This window comes from Sinocyclocheilus anshuiensis, unplaced genomic scaffold, assembly GCF_001515605.1.
Source record: "Sinocyclocheilus anshuiensis isolate Anshui unplaced genomic scaffold, SAMN03320099.WGS_v1.1 scaffold1053, whole genome shotgun sequence".
NCBI lineage: Eukaryota > Metazoa > Chordata > Actinopteri > Cypriniformes > Cyprinidae > Sinocyclocheilus > Sinocyclocheilus anshuiensis.
The window spans coordinates 895,202-920,571 of record NW_015555711.1 but is presented as its reverse complement, the minus strand read 5'-3'; the positions used below and the strand labels follow the sequence as shown (position 1 = coordinate 920,571).

At 40.6% G+C, this 25,370-nt stretch overlaps 1 protein-coding gene across 1 annotated transcript in view; it reads left to right on the top strand.

Moving 5' to 3' along the window:
- The window catches only part of LOC107671980 (filamin-A-like), a 36,176-nt gene extending 11,598 nt beyond the window's left edge, over positions 1 to 24,578 (top strand). Inside the window, 46 exon segments of the mRNA XM_016464998.1 lie at positions 4,034 to 4,285; positions 4,653 to 4,750; positions 5,360 to 5,507; positions 5,641 to 5,837; positions 5,986 to 6,148; positions 6,367 to 6,567; positions 7,882 to 8,019; positions 8,132 to 8,258; positions 8,352 to 8,488; positions 8,583 to 8,779; positions 8,909 to 9,022; positions 9,099 to 9,242; positions 9,329 to 9,452; positions 9,554 to 9,714; positions 9,790 to 9,880; positions 10,029 to 10,198; positions 10,351 to 10,468; positions 10,680 to 10,738; positions 10,856 to 11,059; positions 11,283 to 11,601; positions 11,683 to 11,856; positions 11,946 to 12,108; positions 12,225 to 12,394; positions 12,397 to 12,486; positions 12,575 to 12,698; positions 13,151 to 13,307; positions 13,403 to 13,592; positions 14,734 to 14,757; positions 15,370 to 15,617; positions 17,023 to 17,109; positions 18,333 to 18,432; positions 18,517 to 18,657; positions 18,803 to 18,931; positions 19,198 to 19,371; positions 19,465 to 19,626; positions 19,722 to 19,925; positions 20,039 to 20,191; positions 20,306 to 20,428; positions 20,526 to 20,792; positions 21,062 to 21,199; positions 21,284 to 21,399; positions 22,079 to 22,211; positions 22,463 to 22,639; positions 22,737 to 22,955; positions 23,133 to 23,336; positions 23,446 to 24,578. Coding sequence (XP_016320484.1) covers positions 4,034 to 4,285; positions 4,653 to 4,750; positions 5,360 to 5,507; positions 5,641 to 5,837; positions 5,986 to 6,148; positions 6,367 to 6,567; positions 7,882 to 8,019; positions 8,132 to 8,258; positions 8,352 to 8,488; positions 8,583 to 8,779; positions 8,909 to 9,022; positions 9,099 to 9,242; positions 9,329 to 9,452; positions 9,554 to 9,714; positions 9,790 to 9,880; positions 10,029 to 10,198; positions 10,351 to 10,468; positions 10,680 to 10,738; positions 10,856 to 11,059; positions 11,283 to 11,601; positions 11,683 to 11,856; positions 11,946 to 12,108; positions 12,225 to 12,394; positions 12,397 to 12,486; positions 12,575 to 12,698; positions 13,151 to 13,307; positions 13,403 to 13,592; positions 14,734 to 14,757; positions 15,370 to 15,617; positions 17,023 to 17,109; positions 18,333 to 18,432; positions 18,517 to 18,657; positions 18,803 to 18,931; positions 19,198 to 19,371; positions 19,465 to 19,626; positions 19,722 to 19,925; positions 20,039 to 20,191; positions 20,306 to 20,428; positions 20,526 to 20,792; positions 21,062 to 21,199; positions 21,284 to 21,399; positions 22,079 to 22,211; positions 22,463 to 22,639; positions 22,737 to 22,955; positions 23,133 to 23,336; positions 23,446 to 23,630 — 7,214 coding nt within the window. The 3' untranslated portion in view covers positions 23,631 to 24,578.
- The last annotated feature ends 792 nt before the right edge of the window (positions 24,579 to 25,370 follow it).

Genomic DNA, 25,370 nt, shown 5'->3' with positions numbered 1-25,370 from the left:
TCATCAAAGAACAGCATTTATTTGAAATAGAAATATTTTGTAACATTATAAATGCTTTTACTGTCACTTTTGAATCATTTAATGCATCCTTGCTGAATGAAAGTATTCAAATCTTAAAAAAACACAGAGACTTAATTTCCAATCCTCTCCTCCTCATTAGGACGACATTTTATGGCAACAGAGAGTTAGGAATTTAGTTCAGAGAACTCAAGCTTAACTAGTTAATCAGATTAGAAATAGGGATGCAACGATACCATTTTTTATTTTTTTTTATTTTTCTTTTCAGAACCGATCCGATACCAGCACAGTTTTTATTTTTAAATCAATGTCAATTTCTGTACTTCTGTGTTGACCTGATCATCACTCTTGTGTGTGTTAAACACAATCTGCTAAAGATAGACAACTTAATTTTAATGAAAAATAAGAAATGAAAAAATATGTAATCATAATCGATGACAAAAAATACTATTATAAACTAGGTTAGTGGATATTTCAGCAGCAAAAGTTATTCTAGAAAAATCGTGGGTGCACAATAATTTTATAAAAACATTAAATTAAACTAAACATTTAGTGAAACAACATTATTTAGTGGGGGACAAATAAAAGTTAATAAGTGTAGGACTAAATCTGGTCAAATGTTACACATTGCTCTATGTATTGTTGTAAAATATATTTATGAAAAACAAGTAGCCTATATGTATATGTATGTGTGTATATATGTATATGTGTATACTATAAAATTAAAAGTGAAAATAAAATTAAAAATGCATAGCACAGTATTGAAGGCAGCAACATATGGTAGATCAGAACAAGAAAGACTTATTAATAATCTTTCATTGCGCAAAAGTATTATAATAGGAAAGGGTATGGCTCCAATTCAGAGCGGCACAAAGCGCTTCTGCGCATCCCGTGCGCAAAATGTTGCTTTCGTTTTTGTTGTTCTTATACTCTTCTTTCAACTGTTTATAAAATCCAGAACAGTCTGTGAACGCCTCCTAAGAAATACTTTTGATCAATGCGGAACAAGACTCTAAATCAGCCTAATTACATGGGGCTCATGCTGACTAGTAGACTCTGCATTCAAACATCCTATACCCCAATCCCAAATGCACCCCAAAAATTGTCCTGAAACATTAGCTCACATTACATTTTTACTCATTTATTAGATTTTTGGGAACTGTAAACCACAGCATGCTTTTCTGTCTGTGAGGGTGGGCTGCTGGGGGCTGATAAATAAGCATCAGTTTTAAATGCACAACCACTCAATCCCAGTTCCATTGAGCATCAAGGTCTTTCCTGTGACTTTTTAACCATTTGAAACGAACTGGCAAAGGATTTTGAGATGTCAAAAGCAGATCAATTCCCAAGGCTCTAGAGGCCAAAAAATGCTGCATGACGAAAAATAACTGTGGATCATTTTATTTGTACAGCCCTCAGGATGTCTGTGTAAGCCCTGCCTTAAGTTGATGGTAAGGTCCGCCTCTAATACCTTAAACAAGCGCCAACAAGTTCCCATGTAATAACACTCTTTTTGTTATTTCTCTGTCTTCTCTTCACTGCCATAACAGTGAATCAGACTGTAATAGTCACTCATCATAGTCTGCACTATTGTATTATGCTGATTTGGGTTTGTTTCTAATATTTCACTCATATTTTTTTCCCGTCAGTACCCTTGTAGGCAGGGCCGTGCACAGACCTTTTGAGGGGCATGTGCTGAAAGACTATGATGAGTGACTATTACAGTCTGATTCACTGTTATGGCAGTGAAGAGAAGACAGAGAAATAACATTATATATAACAATATTCTTTGAAGAAAAGTTTGAAGAAAAATATTTTTTTAGCTGTTGTAAAGCAGACAGATGTAAAGGGTGACCAATATCACTGATTTATTGAAGGAAAAAAAAACACCATCACCAAAAAAATGGCACTTCGGAGTGTAAGGGCAAAAAGGGCATGTGCTCTGCACAGGTTGAGCCCTACCTGTGCACGTGCCTGCTTGTAGGAATAAGATTAATCATAGTCAAAGGCAGCACGATCTACAGGACGTTCCACTAGAGCGGACTCTGGAAGAATTTGGTGATGCTTAAACTTACCCTTCCAGCATTAACCATAATGGCACTTCTTTATGGGTCCATAAATTTCCATATTATTGCTCCGATGCTGAAGCGCATGCCCAGTGTGTTTGGTCTGTGAATAAAGGGATCAGAGAGGGTTCAATAGCACCTTCACCAGAAGCCAAGATGAATTCCAGCAGGCTCTGGGGGCTCATGGTTTGTAAACCGCACCGGGAGACCAGAACTAGAGAAAAATGCGAATGTATTATTTTACATGGCCAAACAAGCGCTGCTGGATAACTGGAACAGGTCAGGAGGGGGATAAAATGTTGTGAGATCTCCCAATATACAGCGCATTCATTTTGAGTATTTCTGAACCGATCAAATGCTTGCTTTCCTCCTTGAGACCATGATTTGCTTATAGATTGAGTTTTGCTATGTTTTAAAGGGAAAGTTTACCCAAAAATCAAAACGGTCATTTCTCACGTCATACCTCTACAGAAAGTCTGATTTCTCAAAACCTTGATGATTCAAAAAGTTAACTGTAAAAATCCTTATGAATGGGTTTATTCCAAGTGTTTACCATATTTGATGAGCTCTATGTATGTGCGTTGATCATTACTGATGAGTGAAAGCCTAAACTGGAATAAACTGCTTGATTCTTATGGATTAGATATGAATTGTTTACAACATTTTTATGAACCATTAGAAGCTTCAAAGTTGTCAAAGAAATCAAATTTTTCTTTAAAAAAAAATAAGATTTAAAAAAATATTTAAAATTCAAAAACTAAACAATGCGTTAACATTAACCTAACAGAGAGCGTTACATTTCTTTACCATATTTATGAATCTTCACTGACATTTGGTTATAAAAATTAAACCGCTCATTGTTAGCTCAGTCAGTTCCATTAAGTATTAACAGATACAACTTTTGATTTTTTTTCTTTATATTGCATTAGTAAGTTTTGAAATTAACATTAATAAATGCTGAAATTAAGCGTATTTAACTTTCACAGCATGGTTCGATCGAAAGTGTCACCTTTGGTTATGAAATGCCAAATCAATATTTTTCTGTATGTCTGGGTTATATCGAAATATTCTCCCCTCCCTTTGTCCCCTGCAAGGTTAACTGCATCCTCAGTGGAGCATGTGTCAGTTAAAACAGGAAGTTGCACTGCATTGCACTGCCCTGCCCAAGTCCTCCCCCAGGGCATGCGAGCGCTATCAAAGAACAATTATCCACGTTATCTTCAAATATTTCTTGATTCTCTCACTGTCCCAGCTTGGATTAGGCCTCACTTACATACTAAATGCAGCATAGGATGCGGCAAGAGTGTTCTGTTTGTGCATTGAAGTTGTTTTGTGTTTCTTCTGTAGCTTGGGACGCATGTGCAAGCCTATAACCACATTTTGGATGGGCGTATGCTCTTGTTAAAGAGAAATGGTAGGGCAAAGGGAAGTGTGAAAGTGTTGTTATGAGGGTGGAGATCAGACTGTGATCAGATCTTGATGTCGACACAGGGTGGAGCGACTAGAGGAGATGGGTTTACATTTATTTCCATCCTTTTTAAGAACTGTAAGAGCAGAGCAAATAATAAAAGGCTACCAGACTTCATCCGGCTCTCTTAGATTTCAAATTGAAATTTTGTCCTGAAATAATCCTCAGATGGGATGGTGCCAACCATCTAGACGGTTTAATCCACAAATGTCTCCTCTGATTATCATCTACACTCTGAATCTGAAGTCATGCCAGCATTAAGTCTGATTGTTTCACATGTGCAGTGCAGATACAAGCGCTTCATTGTTTGGTGACCATTTGTGGCATGGTCTGCAACTTATTGCACCGTTTTGTGCTGAATGATAAAAGGATTCGTTCCAGCTTTATAGATACAGATGCCCTCAGATGATAAAAAATCTTATTTACTCCAATGCGTTTTGGCAAACTCTGTGTAACTCTTCTCTCTGTCTCTGTGTTACAGACAGTAAGGCCATAGTGGATGGGAACCTGAAGCTGATCTTAGGTCTGATATGGACTCTGATTCTCCATTATTCCATCTCCATGCCCATGTGGGACGAGGAGGAGGAGACCGAAGAAAGCAAGCAGAAGACACCCAAACAGAGGCTGCTCGGATGGATCCAGAACAAGCTGCCCGAGCTGCCCATCACCAACTTCAGCCGGGACTGGCAGTCAGGGAAAGCCCTTGGCGCTTTGGTGGACAGTTGTGCCCCAGGTGAAATATCTGGGATGGTGTTTTGTGGGAATTTAGAGATCTCAGGGGTTTAGTGGTCTGAGAATATCTTTAGTATTAAATTTGGTGTTCCTATTAGGCATGTTCAGTCTACATGAATCATGATCAATAGACTTAAAAAATGTATACATTTGCTCAGATTGTTTATATACAGTATTTTTTTATTAAATTGAATGCATAAATGTTTAAAGAGGTCCCTGCTTGGATTTGTGGTAATAACGAGTAATTCATTGAATCCGTTTTTTTTGCTGTCGATAGCAACACCAGCAAGTATTTTAAAGCAAGTTTGACACAGTCCTTAGAAAATGTGAGCAAATACAGTTTATTTATTTTTATTTTTGGTTTGCAGGTCTTTGTCCAGACTGGGATTCCTGGGACCAGACCAAGCCTGTGGACAATGCCAGGGAGGCCATGCAGCAGGCTGATGACTGGCTTGGTGTTCCTCAGGTACTTTATCTTAGATCAGTCATCTCTGGCCTTTTCAATAACTACTGAATAATCCGAGAACAGAATGTTCTAGAGCCCCCACCTGGCATGTTTCAAATTCAATGCAGCGACTATGGCTTTTGTGGTTTCATCATGACCTGAATTGGAAAGGAAACAAATGAAAAAGCATTTGGCTCTGTCACACCACATGCTGTTTTCACCTTGGTCATAACGGTAAAGTTGCAGTATGCAATCTCGCCTAGTATTGCAGTAGTGTTTATGGTATAATTTTTATTTTTTTTGAAGGACTAGACAAATAGGGAACTGAGTCAAATCACTTTTCTCCCTACTGATGTATCAAAACTACCCAGTGAGGTTTCTTTGTCACTGTGCATGCTGATGGTGTGCCAAGGCTGGCATGTTGCGTGCCGTCAGTTATGCTTGTGGTTAGGTGTTTCCGTCCCTAGGGCTGATGTTACTATGATACAGACTTCTAAATTTGTATCTTAATAAACTTCCTGTTGCCATGTTGGCATGGCACGATAAAAACACCTTGTTTTACAAAATGTTTACAAATTGCATGAGTTTTAGTTGGTTTAGGTTAAATTGCATGCTGTGTTTCTTCACCAGGTGATCACTCCAGAAGAAATCGTTGATCCCAATGTGGACGAGCACTCTGTTATGACTTACCTGTCCCAGTTCCCCAAAGCCAAACTCAAGCCTGGTGCCCCCCTGCGGCCCAAACTCAACCCCAAAAAGGCCCGTGCCTATGGACCAGGTAAACCGTGACCAGCTGCATATTTGCTATGGTTTTATTTTAGTTATGTCTGAAACTGATTGTTTTAATATAAGTGTTTGAGATGCAGTTCTTGGAAAGTGAATAATCATGGGTATTGTTCTGTGCCATGCAGGTATTGAGCCCACAGGTAATGTTGTTATGAAGAAGGCAGTGTTCACTGTTGAGACCATCAGTGCTGGTCAGGGCGAGGTTCTGGTTTACGTGGAGGACCCAGCCGGCCACCGTGAGGAGGCCAAAGTTACAGCCAACAATGACAAGAACCGCACCTACTCTGTATTCTATGTACCAAAAGTCACTGGACAACACAAGGTACCCAGAAGTGTTTACATGAAAAAGATGAAACCATGTCCCAACAAAAAAAAAATTACACTGATATTTTAAAATAAGGGCAGTGCATCACCATGTGGAAGCAAACATTCTTGCCTGGTTTTTAATAGACCTGTGTCTGTTCTCCTAGGTGACAGTGCTGTTTGCAGGGCAACACATCTCCAAGAGCCCATTTGAGGTGGATGTGGGAATGGCTCAGGGAGACTCCAGCAAGGTCACTGCCCAGGGCCCAGGACTTGAGCCTGCTGGCAACATTGCCAACAAGACCACATACTTTGATGTCTACACAGCTGGTACTTGTCCTTGGTGTATCATACGTTATGCTTATTTTGGTTGTAGATGATGCTTTAAAAATAAAGTATATAAAATAAGCTGTTTTTTTTTTTTTAGCTAAATAAAGATAGGAGTAGACAAAATAAACATCATATTATTAGTTTATCTAAAGAAGTAACATAATTTAACCTAAACCAACCAAAATAGACATTTTAAAAAATAAGATGTTCTTTCTCAGGTGCTGGAGTAGGAGAGGTCGAGGTGGTCATTATGGACCCCAATGGAAAGAAGGGCACTGTTGAATGCAGTGTTGAGGATAAGGGCAACAGCAGCTACCGATGCACTTACAAGCCCACTCAGGAGGGCCAGCACATCATCTATATCACCTTTGCTGGGGGGCAGATTTCCAAGAGCCCTTACACTGTCCGTGTGGGAGAGGGTAAGATCCAGAGAAGGGCTAAGCATGAATATATTGTGTGTAAGACAGGAAAGGGGAAGTAGGTGGAAGGGATATACACACAGGATTCATTTTAATGAGGCATGGAAAGGCCATTACCACTGAATAGCATGTACAAAACTTCATTTAAAAGTTTAGGTTTCTGTTATCTGTCCTTGTCTGCATTGCTTTTTCTTGCTGTCTTTTTCCTCTGTTTTTCTTCACTGGCAATTGTGTCTCTCCTTTTGAAGGACGGGTTTCGTCTACATCCACTGGTATCTCTCCTTTTCTCTTTGGATCGGCCTCCCTTTGGCTTTTGATGTCATTTCCTGTTTCCTTGGATATGTCTTGGGTACTTGACATGCTGCTTTTCTGTCAGTCCTGTTGTTTTAGTTGCCCCTCACTTTAGGCTGCAAACACTTTACAGTGCCAATGAAATTACATGACATCATTTTGGACCGCTGGTTATACTGACCAGAAAGTATTTAACTGCCCATATAAGTGCTAATAGATGTTCGTTTCTCTGGAGACGTGTGTAGACGATGTTATCCATGGCGTTGTAAGCCAAGCAAAATTCCTGTGACTCAGTAATGTGTGGAGCAGTAGTCAAATGGAACATTAAAAATAGCGTTTTATTATCAGACAGTTTTTCCACCAGTATTATTCAGCACTGTAAAGTCATTCTTACCACTTCCTCTTGTAAGGCTGTTTGGATCAAGACAAAGAAAGATAAGAATTTACACCACAAGCAGAGCCTAGTATCACTCCCCCCGTATGCTCCATGTTTTTCTGCCTGCTTTTTTTTGAAGAACAGATATGCAGTACAAGTTTCTTTATTTTTAAAATAGAAATCATAAATTTCAACTTGTTCCTCCTTTGTAAATAACAGACACATTTACAGTAATGCAATGTACAATCGAAGTCTGTGTTGCAAGGCATTACATTGAAATGTTGAACATACTGTTTCAAAAGTATGTTCCCGACATTATACATGCTAACATGAGAATATTTAATTAACTAGAACCTACTCCGCTCTTCACAGACAGTTAGCATATTTCAATCCTGTCATGACCACAAAAAGGCTGTTAACTCAATAACTTATGCAGGGATATCATACATTATACATAGTGACACTATTTCTCAATTGTGACTTTAAATTTCACAGTTGTGACTTTATATCTCACAGTGTATCTTTTATATCTTATTTTTTATTTACTAATTGGGATGTTGCTTTTTCTGTTCAATCCTTTCTTTTTGTAAATAGAAGGGTACACAGTTAACTACAAATTTGTACTAACTTGGTTATGTTCTCACCAGCCTGTAATCCAAGCCTGTGTAGAGCCAAGGGCCGTGGTCTGCAGCCTAAAGGCTTGAGAATCAAGGAGACTGCAGAGTTCAAGGTTTACACTAAAGGAGCTGGCACTGGAGACCTCAAAGTCACCATCAAAGGGCCCAGTGAGTGGACGCCATACTCATTCACAATGTTCACGGTGCCCTCAGTATTAACTTAAGCTACAGTACAGATGTTTTAAGAGCTAGTTACCCAACAACTAAATGTGTTACGCAGAGGGTCTTGAGGAGCCCTGTAAGAAGAAGGATCTGGGAGATGGCGTGTACAGCTTTGAGTATTACCCTACCACACCTGGGAATTACATCATCACGATCACATGGGGTGGACAACACATCCCACACAGGTAAATAATTAATCCCATGCAGTGGGTTTCTATTCCCAATAAGAGAGTAGTGATTGGACTTGATGGATGTCAATTCCTTTTTCTTGTTTCCAGTCCGTTTGAGGTAAAGATTGGATCTGAAGCAGGACCGCAGCAGGTCAGGGCATGGGGTCCAGGACTGGAGAGTGGTGTGGTAGGCAAGTCAGCTGACTTTGTGGTGGAAGCTGTCGGGGATGACGTGGGCACTTTGGGTATGTTCCATTAGCTCTTCTTTCATCCGCCTGTTTGAACGGCATACAATTGTATTTCTTAAATCCAATATGAACTTGGGAACTCTCCATTCAGGGTTCTCAGTGGAGGGCCCATCCCCGGCTAAGATCGAATGTGACGATAAGGGAGATGGCTCCTGTGATGTGAGGTACTGGCCCACAGAACCGGGCGAGTATGCGGTTCATGTGCTCTGTAAGAACGAGGACATCCAGCTCAGCCCTTTCATGGCTGAAGTCGTACCTGCTCCAGGAAAAGACTTCTACCCTGACAAGGTAATTAATCTGCCGCCTTTCTAGAAATATTTGATGTGAAAATATTCCTAACATGAGCAGCTGATAGTCCATACTCTAAATGAGTCTGTTGTTGGTAATTCTTGTGATGCGTCTCATTTTGTAATTCAGGTGAAAGCTTATGGTCCAGGTCTGGAGAGCTCTGGCCTTTCAGTCGGCAAACCAGCAGAGTTCACTGTGGATGCCAAACTAGGTGGCAAAGCTCCTCTAAAGATTCAAGCTCAGGTGTGGATTCTGCTTTATGGCTCATGACTGACTCTTCACTCCAAATCAAAGCACTAACAAGCTCTTTCCCTCTCAGGACCGTGATGGAAAGCCAGTGGATGTGCAGGTGAAGGACAATAGTAACGGAACATACAGCTGCAGCTATACCCCTCGCAAACCACTCAAACACACTATGATGGTGTCCTGGGGAGGAGTCAACATCCCAGAGAGCCCATTCAGGGTGGGTAGTCATTCAGATGTGGTTAATGTCCTTAGAATTACTAATGAAAAGTATTTTAATGTGTTCTCACTGCATTTGTTGTGTAGATGAACATTGGGGCAGGGTGCCATCCCAATAAGGTGAAAGTATCAGGACCTGGAGTGGCCAAGACTGGCCTGAAGGCATTTGAACCAACATACTTCACTGTGGATTGTGCCGAGGCGGGACAGGGTAAGAAATTTAACTCTAAAAGAACTAGATGTAAACTAATATTTTCATGTCTTTTTGGGGCAAATAAGCTTAGGTGTTGTTTTTGTCATCTGTTTTTCTAGGTGACATCAGCATAGGCATCAAATGCGCTCCAGGTGTTGTGGGACCTGCTGAGGCTGACATCGATTTCGACATCATTAGAAATGACAATGACACATTCACCGTCAAATACACCCCCCCTGGAGCGGGCAGCTACACAATCATGGTGCTGTTTGCTGAGCAGGTAAGAGGAAGCACAAGTGTATGTGGTGAATGGTCTAGTGCGGTTTCTTTTATTCAAATTAGTTTGGTTTTCTAGGCCATTCCCCTGACGCCCATCAGAATCAAGGTTGATCCCTCTCATGATGCCAGCAAGGTTAAAGCAGAAGGCCCTGGACTCAACCGTACTGGTGAGGAAAAAGTATTTAATAAAATGGAAAAAAAATGAATAAGTAGACAATTTAGTATGACCAACCCATTCAGTTAAAAAAAAGTTTGTTTTTCAGTTTTGTTTTTTAGTTTTAAAGGTGAATCTCCAATGATGTTATTCTTTTCAAGGTGTGGAGCTGAACAAACCCACTCACTTCACTGTGAACACCAAGGCCGCAGGCAAAGCTAGGCTTGACACTCAGTTCACTGGACCCACCAAGGGAGAGGCGGTCCGTGACTTTGACATCATCAACAATCATGACGGCACCCACACTGTTAAATACACCCCTGTTCAACAGGTGAGCCAATGTTTGCTCTTGTAGTCTCCATGACTGGTGATGCTTGGTTTTGAAAGGAATATTGCAGTGTTTGAATATTGTAACTATGGTTTTCTAAATGCTATTTAGCAAATGAGTACTGCTGCAATCTAAGTGCTCATTTTCTTCTGTAGGGCAATATGGGTTTGAATGTCACATATGGTGGTGATCCCATTCCCAAGAGCCCGTTTGCTGTAGCAGTCGCCCCATCCCTGGATCTCAGTAAAGTTAAAGTGGCTGGTATTGGAGATAGTAAGTTATCACTTTACTTGTCTAGCTTGCCAGTTAACCTGAAAGTCACGAATGAGAGTTGCTTTGACATCTTTGACTGAATGTAACATTGAAACGTCTGAGGCTGCTTTGAAATGATGTGTTGTGAAAAGTGCTATACAAATAACCTTCGATTGGATTGAATCACCTTTAACCTTTTACAAGTCAAAATTATCTGCTCTTTATTTTCTAGCAATGACCGTCGGCAAGGATCAGGAGATCACAGTCAAGTCCAAAGGAGCAGGTGGCCAGGGAGGTGAGACCGTGATTCAATAATCATCTTGTTTATTTGGCGCTTTTTCTTTCCCCCTCCATTGATTAAGAGGACTGTTTATGTTGTGTAGGTGTCGTGGAGCCTGTTGAGGTGGTGGAAAGGTTGGCGCCAAGGTCACAGGTCCATCTGGCAAATCGGTGCCTTGTAAAGTTGAACCAGGCCTGAGCCCAGAAACCAGTCAGGTCCGTTTTATCCCCAGAGATAAGGGACCCTATGAGGTTGAACTGACATTTGATGGCGCTCCCATCCCCGGCAGTCCGTTCCCCATGGAAGCCATTGCACCTACTGACCCATCTAAGGTAAGGCAGTTTAGAAACCTAGGAATTAAATATTATTGGCAGTTTAACAAGGCAACAACAAGGCGTCAGGAAAAGCTCTTTGTGGGGTGTTTATTCTATAAACTGTAATTTGCTTAATGTTGCACGACTTCTCAGCGAGTGGTTTTGGCATCTAAGTCCCATATTTGCTTTAGCAGTAGAACAAATATACTCTTTCATTCATATCCCCTCTTCTCATGTATAGGTGCGATGTTCTGGGCCAGGTCTGGAGCGAGCTAAGGTTGGCGAGCCAGGACAGTTTGTGGTCGATTGCACTAATGCTGGTCCTGCTGAGCTGACTATCGAGATCATCTCAGACAATGGCACCGAGGCTGAAGTCCATATTCAGGACAATGGGGATGGAACCTACACCATCACTTACATCCCTCTGTACCCTGGAGCTTATACTCTCACCATCCGCTATGGTGATCAGGATGTGCCAAACTTCCCAGCCAGACTCAACGTGGAGCCTGCTGTGGAAACCGGTGGAGTGAAAGTGTTCGGACCTGGAGTGGAAGGCAAAGGTAGTGCTGTGTTCTCAGGTTTATCAAGCAGGAGTTCCTCTTGTCTTGGCTTATTTAGCCACTTTGAATGTTTGTCTGTAGGTGTTTTCCGGGAGGCCACTACTGATTTCACTGTGGATGCTCGTCCTCTCACCAAAACGGGTGGCAATCATATCAAGACCTGTATCAATAACCCATCAGGCAACCGCACAGAAGCTCTGATTAGAGACCTGGGAGATGGCACCTACCAAGTGGAGTACACGCCCTATGAGGAGGGTGAGTTTCAGCACCACTTTTAAAAACTGTAAAAATGTGGTTTATTATGGGTTGCTTTTACACCAGTCTTCTGTATTGTATGTTAAAAGGCACACACCGTGTTGAGGTTACATATGATAACGCCCCAGTTCCCAAGAGCCCGTTCCGTGTGCCAGTGACCGAGGGTTGTGACCCAGCACGTGTGCGTGTACATGGTCCAGGACTTCAGTCTGGCATCACTAACAAACCCAACAAGTTTACAGTGGAGACCCGGTGGGTAGATTCAGCACTCGGTTTTTTGTTTTAATCTTGAGCTAAAATCGGTCTCCGTGTCAATAGCTCTGGTTTTAAGGTTCTCTGCCTCACTTCATGTCTGTGTTTTGATGCAGTGGGGCCGGTACAGGTGGACTGGGGCTGGCTATGGAGGGACCTTCTGAGGCCAAAATGTCCTGCACTGATAACAAAGATGGCAGCTGTTGTGTTGAATACATCCCATATGAGCCAGGCACATACAACCTCAATGTCACCTATGGAGGCCAACCAATCACTGGTCAGCATTTTTGCATCATGTACTAGTATTTCTTTCTGTCTGTCTGTCTCTCTATTTTTTTGTTTATTGTATTTTCTTACTCAGAGTGCAGGGACCCAAAGGTGAGACCGTGATTCAATAATCATCTTGTTTATTTGGCGCTTTTTCTTTCCCCCTCCATTGATTAAGAGGACTGTTTATGTTGTGTAGGTGTCGTGGAGCCTGTTGAGGTGGTGGATAATGGTGACCGGACTCACACAGTCAGCTATGTACCCACCAGAGAGGGGCCGTATTCTATTAATGTCCTGTATGCTGATGAAGAGATCCCACACAGGTAAACTCCAGGCTCAGATCAATGACTAACCACCCTGTTAATCAAAATGAGTTTTGAAAATGGATCGTAAACATGCAAGTTTTGTTTCTGGTTATCTTTTTACCTGGAATTTGCATTAAGAATATATACATAGAAAAAATATACATAGAAACTGACATCGCTTAACAAAAAGTGTACCTTCTGCATTGTTGATATCGAGTACTTTCAATTAAGAAATATTGGATGGATGTATTTTATCCTTTATATTAATATTTAACAGCATGAAGTGTAAGCAGTTTTTGCTGTGGTCTTCAGTTGGCATTAAAGTATTGTGAAGTTTCAGTGGTGTTGGCATCAACTACTGGAGTTGATATTATAGCAGGCCTGGTGCATTTTTAAACTCCCTTGGTCCCTGTCCTTCCCTGCTGTTTATTTCCCCTCTCTCACACACTCGTCTTGGTCTCTTTATTCAGTCCTTATAAGGTGAAGGTTCTGCCCACTCATGATGCTAGTAAAGTCCGTGCCAGTGGCCCTGGTCTGAATACCACCGGTGTGCCTGCCAGTCTGCCTGTGGAGTTCACTATTGATGCCAAAGATGCAGGAGAGGGACTCTTGGCTGTCCAGATCACTGTGAGTTGATGCGTTTTACTCTTTACAGCCATAAAGTTGCCATGGTCTCTCATTCAACATTTTATTGATTGTTTGGTTCTCAATGTTTGTTTTAGGACCCTGACGGGAAGCCAAAGAAGGCTAACATTCGTGATAATCAGGATGGGACGTATCTTGTGTCCTATGTGCCTGACATGACTGGCCGTTACACTATTCTCATCAAATACGGTGGTGATGAGATCCCATACTCTCCATATCGTATCAGAGCCCTGCCAACAGGAGATGCCAGCAAATGCACAGTCACAGGTATGTAATGCTCAGGTTGGATCAGTTGAAATAAATTACCATTCCATTCATTACTGATTGCTACACTTTGCAGGCCCCTTTCCATTCATTTCAAACTAATCTATTGAGCTCTAAACATAAAAAGCAATATAATAATTTGGTAGGGCAGCGTGATGTTGAAATAAAATCAATATGTAATCGGTATTGCTTAATGTGATAATCAAATTACTCAATATTGATTAAAAATGTAATACGAAATACAGCTGAAACACTGTGTCCTGAGCTGCACACAGTGCCATGCTTCACTCTGAAACCAGCAGTGTAATTTGCCAACAGCATGACAGTTTAACACTTGAAAATTAAAAATTAGAATGTAAATATTAGTGTTGTGATTTTACTGTTGTACTTTTATTTTTCTTAAATAGTCTTTTTTTTTTCAGTGTAGTAGTATTATTGCAATTTTAATTTTTACTTATTTTGCAGTTACATTAAATGTGTCAATTTAATGAGAATTTGGTTATGAAAACAACCAAATTTTTCAAGTTTTATGAATTGTTCAACACTTTTGTACAAGTATGGTTCGCACTTCAAAAAAAAGTTTCAGATTTAAAAATTGTAACTATTCAAATCATCTGGTGAAAATTCCTGTATTGTTTTCATATCACAAAATATGAAATATTGCAGTCAGTTTTTCAAAATACTTTTTTTCTGAAAAATGAGCCAAACTGCTTGATGTCCATATTATAGAAAGGAGAGGGTAAATGTGCCTCTTTATTTACCCATTTCTGGTGTCTTAAGATGGTCTGCCACTGTACACTGAGTGGAGGGATCAGAATAATCCTGTGGTTTTGGAGCTACTGGAAACTGAATGTTTTGATGACTCTCCACTGTGTTCTTTGAACCATTTTTCTATCTAATCTAAACCTCAATGTTCAGGCTGGTTGTTACAAGGGAACAGATTTTGATCCTTTTGTGTAAAGTTTGTTCTGTGTACTGCTCCCATCTTCATCCCCCACCCAGAAACACACCTCCTGTTGTGCAGTGCTGCTCACATTCCCATCACTTCATTCCTCACTTCTGTTTTATCTTTTGCACACATTGTTGTATTTTGCCCTGATTGTTACTTTTTCACTTTTTCTCGCTCTGCTTCACGGTCTCTCAGTCTCAATCGGAGGTCACGGTTTGGGTAAGCGCTTTGAATAATGCTCTAGTCTTGTCATTTGGTACTGCATGCAGAATTGCACGTTGTCTGATACCAAAGGCCTCATAATTTGCCGTCCTATCCACTACTATAGCTAAGATGTAGTCCATATGTAGATTATCTTGCATTTCCCGCCATTTCAAAATGACTCTCAAAGTACAACAACATCTCAAAGTAGCTGAAGATTGCAGGTGACTAATGACTAACTTACCAGGTCTTTAATATGCCAGTATGGTGGAATGTACGTGTACTGATATTGTTTTCCTCAGGTTGCGTATATTTATTTTGTATTAGTGGTCGCATTATTAAATCGACAGCTCTGGAAATCGAGGTAACATACTAAAAGGATAGTGGATCTATCATTTTAAAGTCACAGAGGAGTATTACATTTTGCATTAAATCTTAACCTGCATAGACTGAGTAGATCTCTTTAAATGATGGATCCCAAATCTCTAAAGCTGTTGCCTTGACGCTCCAGACATTTTGCATCTAGTGCATGGTGGAATGTAACTACGGAGGGATGGGTACTAAACTATCTAATAACAAGACATCTGTCTGCATGATACCTGTTACTAAACCTTTCTCTGTATTCTGTAGGTGCTGGAGTTGGTCCAACTATTCAGATCGGAGAGCAGACGGTCATCACTGTGGATGCAAAGGCTGCTGGGAAGGGCAAGGTGACGTGCACGGTGTGCACTCCGGATGGAGGCGAGGTGGATGTGGACGTAGTTGAAAATGAGGATGGAACATTTGACATCTTCTACACAGCACCCCAGCCTGGCAAATATGTCATCTGTGTGCGCTTCGGTGGAGAACACATCCCCAACAGCCCCTTCCAAGTCACGGTACATATATGCCATACAGATCCTTTGTGTTCATATGGAGCACTGTTTATTCATTTCAAATGTTGAACTCTCACAGGAAAATCTTTCCAGCAGGATAGTGTGTTAAATATACACTGTGAACCTTTAGTGCAAAACCATGATTACAATATGAATAAATTCGTAGCTTATTCTTGCAGTTACACTGTTGTGTTAGCATCAACATGCAATTTAAGGGATTAGTTCACCCAAAAATGAACATTGTCATCCTCGTGTTGTTCCAAAATTGAATGATTTTCTTTCCTCTAGGGTAGCGGTTGACTCAAAGAACCAACAACCAAAATATTCAAAGCCCCTCAGTATTGGCAAAGATATTTTCTCTTGTATTTCTGCTGTAATTATGACCGCACTGCTTGTTTTCAAATTTTGTTCACAGAAACTGGGAGTGATAATATATTAAATTGGAAGACAATATATTAAATTGAAAAAGAAAAATTGAAATTTGTGATTTCTATAAGATTTAAGATACTGTATCTGTATGTTTCTTTAAAATAGATTGAGAAGTTTAAAAGAAACTTTTAGGACAAGGCCTTTTCAAGCCTTAAAAACTTCAAAATGTTTTTAATTTTATGCGACGTTCATAGCACGTTTTAGCATGTTGCTGGCATGTATTAATACTTCTCCCATTTTTTAGCATAAATTTAAAGTATCTCTAAAAGTAATTTAAGTAATTAAAGTTTGAATGTTTAAATTTGAATTTTTGACAGTTGGTGTTTGAAGAGTCTTGGCTCATTTGAACATTTCATCAGTGTAGATCTATGGGATTTTTGAGATTTTTATCGTTGATTTAAGGAAAACCGTAAGTCTAATCATAGGAAAGATACAGCATACAGTAAGTCAGAATAACCTGAATGTCTGGCCTGAGTTTGGTCATGGATTGAAAACTCTAGGCTCTATTAATTATGGTGATTTTGGTCTCAGAGGAAGGCCACATTGCTGTATTTGAGTCCTTACTGGAGTGATGACTGTATTGTGTAACCAAACTCGCACTCATACATTTTCAGGACTCTCAGCCATTTTTCTGCATTTCTTCTGTGAGAACTGAAGCATACTGGACAAGTTCATTTTGTGTGTGTGTTTGTAGCATTATACATTTTTTATTTTTTTCTAAAATATAATTCATGTTAAGTTTACTGTTGAACCACTGTGCTGAGGCAAATACCATTTAGTGACATTTTAGCCAATTCCTCGCACAAAAACTGGTTTTAGAAAAACGTAAGGGTCAAAATTGACAGCATTTTAATTTCAGGATGAACTGTTGTTTGGCAAGAATCTAGATCTCTTAAAGTGGCTTCTGGTTGAGCAGCTTTGAACCAGAGGTGGTTGTTATTGAAGGGATTTCATCTTTGATTCTGTTGCCCTGTCTCAGGCTTTGGAAGGTGACTCTCCTGACCAACTAATGCAGCAGACCCAGAACCTGCAGTATGCCTACGCGCCCAACATGGGCCAGCCATGGGTACTGACACACCCCTCTTTCCTCCCCGTCTCCATTTCCTGCTCTGCTACTGATGAGTCCCAAATCAGTCCTATGTCCTTCCCTTTTTCACCCTCCTGTTTTTCTCTTCCTCCAGGTTTAGGGTTTATTTCACCTCATTTCCAATGATTCTGCTTTATGTGGACTCTTAAATACATTTTCATTGAATCAGAATGACAGCCATTTTGGAAAGCACTAAATGTGGGGAATCACATTTGAACAAAATGGCTGGTTGTTGCCGAGCTTAAGCTGTGTGTTTGAAACTTTCATTGTCTCTTGTGTGGGCATTTAGATGTTGTTTTTGTGTGTGGTACATCATCGTTGGTCATGTTGTCACTTGTCTGCTTGGCTTTTTCTCCACCCCTTCTCAAGATTGGTCAATCACTGACTGATCCTGCAATCTCTCATTAGAGTGTCATTCTCTCTCTCACAGTGTTGGTGGCTGCTTCATCATCTTCGTCATCCTCATCTCCATTATCATTGTTTTTTTGTTTTTGTTTTTAAGGGTACTGTTGTCATGTCTACTGTTTGTGCGCTTCATCTCCATTCATGATAAATATATATATATATATATATATATATATGTGTATATATATATATGTATATGTATATGTATATGTGTGTTTTCTTGACATCAAAATCAATATACAGTTCACTACCGTTAAAAAGTTTGGAGTCACTAAGATTGTTTTATTATTATTAAACAAAACTGTGATACCTTTTCAGTTTCTTTGATTAATAGACATTTTACACAAAAATATTAAGCAGCACAACTGTTTTTTAACATTGATAATTTCTGAAGGATCATTTGACACTGAAGACTGGAGTAATTGTCACAATTCAGTTAAATGCATTTGAAAGAGACTTCTTTCAAAAACACTTTAAAATCTTATAGACACCGAACTTTTAACAGTAGTATATGTGGACATCAGCCATAACTTTATATTCTCAGGATGTCAGTTTAATATTATTCGTTGCTGTTGATCATGTGTCTTGTATAAACTCATGACCTAGTAAATTAAATGCAAAGTGGAATAAAAAGTAACATTGAACCAATTAAGCAATAAGCAAATACTGATTACTTGACATAAGCCTCAGAAACAAAACCATTAGTTACAGATCTTCAGTTTCTGATGGCAATCTGAGTTCAGTGTCCACCTCAGGGTTAGTTTTGATCTGACTGATTCCCCTCTTCTTCCTCACAGGCTACAGACGGGCAGTTGGGCATGAACGGACTGGATGTAGCTGGTCTGAGACCCTTCGACTTGGTCATTCCTTTCACCATCCAGAAAGGAGAAATTACAGGTATTCTACTCTACAAATCTGTCCAATAACAGAAATGTCCTGATTTCTACAAGAAGATTCTTATGTGTACCCCACGCCTTACAGGTGATGTGAGAATGCCTTCTGGAAAAGTGGCCAAGCCTGATATTACCGATAACAAGGATGGCACAGTCACCGTGAAATATGCCCCAACTGAGGCTGGCCTGCATGAGATGGACATCAAATACGACGGAATACACATCCCAGGTAAAATAACCTGTAATTGGCCACTTGTTTCTTTTTCCAGCCATACAAACAAGTTTACAAGAGAGAAATACTTTAAAAATGTTTTTTTGGGGGGTTAATCAGTATATAAACTGCTCAATTAAGAAATCCTTCTCTTGCGTCTTAGGAAGTCCACTGCAGTTCTATGTGGATTATGTCAACAGTGGTCATGTGACTGCCTATGGTCCTGGTCTAATTCATGGCATGGTTAATAAACCTGCAGTCTTCACTGTCAACACCAAGGATGCTGGAGAGGGTATAGATGCTCACATATTGACCAATTCAGCTTTTATTTTATTTATCCTATTTATTTATTGATGTTTTTTTCTAACTTCCTTAGTTTTATTTCTTATTTTTTTATATCCTGTTTGTTTTTTCCCCCTTAATTTTCTTATTTAATTCATTTTAATTATTTATTATACTAATGCTTAAGCCATTCTGTTATTTAACAGACAACCTTAAACTCTATAGTGTGAACAGCCCAAAATGGAAAAACTGGTTACAGTATTTCTTGTTCATTAGGTGGTCTGTCTCTGGCCATCGAGGGTCCGTCAAAGGCAGATATCAGCTGCACTGATAATCAGGACGGTACCTGTACTGTCTCTTACCTCCCTGTTCTTCCTGGAGACTACAACATCATTGTCAAGTACAACGACAAGCACATTCCCGGCAGCCCTTTCATGGCCAAGATCACAGGTGCTTTAAATGCTGCTATGAGATTTGGAAGCAAAAAAGTCCATTCATGTCCATTGTTTAAAGTGAAGTCATCAAATCTGTATCTGTCCGCAGGTGATGACTCGATGCGCATGTCTCATCTGAAGGTGGGCTCAGCGGCTGACATCCCTCTAGACATCGGCGAGCTGGACCTCAGCCAGCTGACCGCGTCTCTTACCACCCCCTCTGGCCGGGAGGAGCCGTGTCTGCTCAAGATGCTCAGGAATGGGCATGTGGGTAAGTGTTACGATGGAAGTTGACAGTATGTGGAATGAAATGTGTGAAGTTTGCAGTTGTTCTAATCACATCTATTTCTGGCATTTTCTCTCAAGGTATTTCCTTTGTGCCCAAGGAAATTGGAGAGCACCTGGTTAACATTAAGAAAAATGGACGTCATATTCCTAATAGCCCCATCTCAGTCATGATCAACCAATCTGAGCTCGGTGATGCCAGCCGTGTGCGTGTAACTGGTCAAGGCCTGAGTGAAGCTCGCACCTTTGAGCCTGCAGAATTTGTCATTGACACCAGAGATGCAGGTAATATGTTCAAAAACAAAATGTTGGATTCTTTTTAATACTTATGAATTTATGAATCTAATTATTTTTGGGGTTTTTTTTGTGTTCATTTATATATTTTTTTTATTTTTTAGGATATGGAGGACTCAGCTTGTCTATTGAGGGACCCAGTAAAGTAGATATAAACACTGAAGATCAGGAAGATGGCACCTGCAAAGTCACTTATTGCCCCACAGAACCAGGAAATTACATTATTAACATCAAATTTTCAGACCAACATGTTCCAGGTATTTACTATTTACTAGCAGTGTTGCACTTTCAGAATGGCAGTTTTAGTTAGTCCTTTATTGATGTATGATTCCACAGACTGTTTAACTTCACCTGTTATGCTCCTCCAACAGGAAGTGCTTTTACCGTCAAAGTGACAGGAGAGGGTCGGATGAAGGAGAGCATCACCCGCAGAAGAAGAGCTGCCTCTGTGGCCAATGTTGGCAGCCAGTGCGACCTCAGCCTGAAGATCCCTGGTAAAACTTGTGGGAAAAATATTAACACAATCATCATAAACAATTCCCTCATTTAACACACCTACATCTGTCGCCCTATGTACTTTTTGATCCACAGAGATCAGCATCGCAGACATGACCGCTCAGGTGACCAGCCCATCTGGCAAAGTACACAAGGCTGAGATCATGGAGGGAGAAAACAACACGTACTGCATTCGCTTCGTGCCCACGGAGATGGGTGTGCACACGGTCAGTGTGAAGTATCAAGGTCAGCATGTCCCCGGATCCCCCTTCCAGTTCACTGTGGGTCCTCTTGGAGAGGGAGGCGCCCATAAGGTCCATGCAGGAGGCCCAGGATTAGAGAGAGCAGAGGCGGGTGTACCAGGTATGAGGTGTTGGTTTGTGTTTACATATTCTGTGTCAAATTAGTTTTAACGGTCACATTTTGGCAAAATTTCATATGCACTTTCAAATCAAGCAGCTTTCCATTGGTCAACATGGCATTAACGACTTGAGCCCACTGCAAAATCTATGTTGGGATATCTTTCACCTTCAATTGTGTGGAATATGATTTGAAAAGACTGGATTTCACCCACAAATTTGCAGAACAATGATCAATGTGATCTTAATGCTTCATGTTTTCCCCTTGTGCAGCTGAGTTCAGCATTTGGACCCGTGAAGCAGGAGCTGGTGGTCTGTCCATTGCGGTCGAGGGACCCAGCAAGGCAGAGATTGCATTTGAAGACCGCAAGGATGGATCCAGCGGTGTCTCCTACATTGTCCAGGAGCCTGGTGAGGCTTTTGTTCTGAATTCTCCCTGTTCTTCCTTATGGTAGGTTTTAAGCGTCTAAGCTGACTGCTCTCCATCCATTTCAGGCGATTATGAAGTATCCATCAGATTCAATGATGAGCACATCCCTGACAGTCCATTTGTGGTGCCTGTGGCCTCACCATCTCATGACGCCCGCCGTCTCACTGTTGCCAGTCTTCAGGTGAGGCTTCGAGAAAGACAGACATTTGTCCACCCAAAACAACTCCCAAGTCAACCCTTGGCACAGCAGCCACAATGACAGGGAAAACATTACCTCACATTAAACAAATCAAACTTGGCTTCATGTCATGGTACTATCACAAATACAGGAAAGGAGAGGTAAATGTCATACAGCACCACACATGCTCTCACATACATGCACACTTTTGATAACTGCGTAATGAGTAAATCTTTTACTTCAACCATTGATAAATGAAGTCAAAATATTGCATACACATCACACCAAAAAGGCCACAGTTAACAGTTGCTGCTGTGTTCACGGGCTGCACTGGGGTTTCTGGGATACTGAAGGACTGTTTGTATTTCTCGTGCCTTGTCCTAAAGGCTCCCAACAGCCCTACCTCCAACATGGCTGGAAATGATTGGCTAAAGGGTTAAAGAGGGCAAAATAGGCTTGTTTGTCTTTCTGTTCTTTACTTTGAACTGTTTCCTTTTGTGTATTGCTGGGGGTGGAGGGTTTTAATTTCTTGGTCTCTCAAAGCCTCTCTCTTTAACCCTGTTAGCCTGAAGGTAAGAGATGTAGTGTCATATTAGACGAGGGCCTGTTACATGTTTGTAGTGTCAGACTTTTACGCAGTTTTTGATGCTTGGTTGAGTGTGGCAGTGTCGTGTTAATGCAGGAGTCCGGATTAAAGGTGAACCAGCCGGCCTCTTTTGCTGTGAGCCTAAATGGGGCGAAGGGAGTCATCGATGCCAAAGTTCACAGCCCATCCGGAGCGCTTGAAGAGTGCTGTGTTACAGAGATCGATGAAGGTAACGATGGGTTAAAGGTTTGACTGTGTTTTGCATTGTATGCTTGCACTTCAAAATGAAACCCATTGAGGCATTTACATATTTGTTTGGAAATGAAGCATCCAGAAGAAAGATTAACAGCTTCAAAAAGGACTTAAATGTTGTTACTTGTATTACCTCAAGGCTACCACATGTAATGTTGGTGCCAAAATTAGCAAAAGGTAGTTCTAATTTATCTTCAACTGCTTTCCTCTTGCCGCCTTTCCTCACAGATAAGTATGCTGTGAGATTCATCCCCAGGGAGAATGGCCTGTACCTGATAGATGTGAAATTCAATGGTTCTCACATCCCTGGAAGCCCCTTCAAGATCCGTGTTGGTGAAACTGGCCAGGCTGGAGACCCAGGAATGGTGTCTGCTTATGGAGCTGGTCTGGAAGGAGGCACCACTGGTACAATGCACTTTTAGATATCATGTATAGTGTGATCTTTTATAGTTGTCAAAGTGTGCAGCTGAACTAAACTGAATATACACCACCACCTTCTCAGGATCTCCATGTGAGTTCATTGTGAACACAAGTTCAGCTGGCCCAGGAGCTTTGGCAGTGACCATCGATGGGCCTTCCAAAGTGAAGATGGACTGTCAGGAATGCCCAGAGGGCTACAAGGTCACCTACACACCTATGGCACCTGGAAACTACCTAATTTCGATCAAATACGGTGGACCATACCATATTGTTGGCAGCCCATTCAAAGCTAAAATTACAGGTATGAAAAAAAAAAGCTTTAGGTTCAATTACATACCATGGTTTATCTTGGTATATTTAAAAAAAATTTAACTACTAGAACTTGTTGTTTTTGTCCAATTCAATGTTTTATCGTGGTGTCTAATTTGTGGTGGACAGAAACTGTTGTCGTGTGTAATGTCAAATATGTCTTTTGCAGGCTCCCGATTGGTCAATAGCCACAGTATGCACGAGACTTCATCAGTACTAGTTGACCCTGTGACCCGCAGTGTGACGACCAGCCAGCAGGCAGTGCCGGGCTGGGGCAGCTCCGACACCAGCCGTGTAGTTGCCAAGGGTCTTGGACTCAACAAGGGCTTCATAGGACAGAAGAACACTTTCAGTGTGGACTGTAGTAAAGCAGGTATGAATTATCTAGAAATTGATTACTTTGAAACTGAACAATTGGCCATTCAGTCCTGGTTCCTGTTAATTGCAAGCATTTGACACTATATTTCCATCAATCTCCACAGGGAGGAACATGCTCCTGGTTGGAGTGGACGGACCCAAAGTGCCCTGCGAGGAGATCTTGGTGAAACACTTGGGTAACCGTCTGTATAATGTGTCCTACCAGCTGAAGGAGAAAGGAGAGTACATCCTGGTGGTGAAATGGGGCGACGAGCACATCCCCGGGAGCCCGTATCACATCACTGTCTAACTGCCCTTCACCAAAACCTACAGCATCAAATACAGGAACACTGAAAACTCTCTTGTCCTTCTTCCTTTTTATGATCCTCTCATCCTGTATCTTCCTGCACCACTATTCAGCTTTCAAGCAAGAGAGGGATTTCAAAAAAGCACCTTGTCACTGTATGACAGTCATTTTTGGATCCTGTTACATTTGCTGCATTCCGTAATCCTTTTAAATCAGAGGGTCCTGGTGGCTTTTGCTCCGTGTTTGGTTTGTTGCTGATCTAGTCTCTAACACAGAGTAGCTGCTAGTATGTTTTGCCTGGTTTAGGAGACTGCTGTTCCAGTCATAACTGTACAGAGTAACCATTGCTAGTAGCAGGAGAAATACAGATGTGATTCAGCCGCTTGTTTAACACACATTTTTCATTATACTTACCATTGGGTGAAGAGGCGCTTAAACATAGACTGTCACGTAGACTGAATTAACACTGGTGCCGAAGCTCTGTGGGTCTGACCTTCTGTCTGAGTGTTTTGAATATTTTTCAGTCTGCAGAGCTGCATGTTGCTTCCGTTTGACCATGAAGACATTTTTGAAAATGTCATTTGGGTGCCATTTAAAACCAGGATTATGTGCCAAGTGATTTAGCAATCAAAGGGAATTTACATGGCAGAATAAAGATGTTGACCATGTCATTTGGCTGAAGGTGTAACGAAAGGGAGATTTTTGATGCATACTGCTTGAGTTTATTGTTGGTTATGTAAAACACACTTGGAAGTTGTAACATCTGGCAAAACGTCACTTATTTGCGCTCACTTTGTCAGGTCTTTAGCCCTTTGTGCTCCAATGTCAATGTATAATCAGTATTCAAGAATAAAAATAAATAAATTAGTTGTCTAAAAAAAATTAAAGTTTTGACATTTTGACAAAGTATTTTGATACACAATAAAGTTGTCTTAACTATTTTTCTGTCAACCAACGTGTAAATGTTTTAATTTTCTTGTATATCTGTGATTTTGAACTCTTTTTGGAGTTTATCCATTTTTCATGAATGTGTTTTCATGGTTAAATTTTAATATGGGTTACGCATTTAAGGGAACTGTATATTGAAATTTGGTGATCGGATTCTGTAATATGTGCAAAACGTCTGGAGACCTTTGAGCTAGTATTAAGCATATTTAAACTTCAAATATTGTAGAGTTTTGAAGGAAAATTGACTAATTGAGAACATTCAAGATTACTACCTTAGTCACCATGAAATCAAAATGGCCAATTCTTTTATGAAATACTGTATTTTAAATGATTTAGCCATGCAAATCTTTTTTTTTTTTTCCTTGTTCAAGAAGCCGTTTCACTTGGATACAAGCCACATTGGGAAGTAAAATTAATTACAACAGTTTCTGTCAATGTAAAAAAATAAACTAAATGTACTACTAAAAGACACCTACACTGGCACAAAAAGTAAAACCACTACTGTAATTGCTTGGTTACTGATTCATCAAATCAGTTGTGGCTCCTGATGAAATCTTTTGAGTAATTCTAAATCAGGTTGACGCCCAAGGCTGGCATGCAGCTGAGTCAAGACAACCAAGATACTGTACATAAACAGCTGTACTCTGTCCATATAAGGTATGACAGGTCCAGTGTCATAACTATGTTTGCCAGGGCCCTGGATCTGTTTGTTTCTGCAGGCCCCTGTTATATTTTTCTTTTTCCACACCAAAAGTAATTTACACCGGTATCACCGGTAGCTTCGGCGATTTAGTT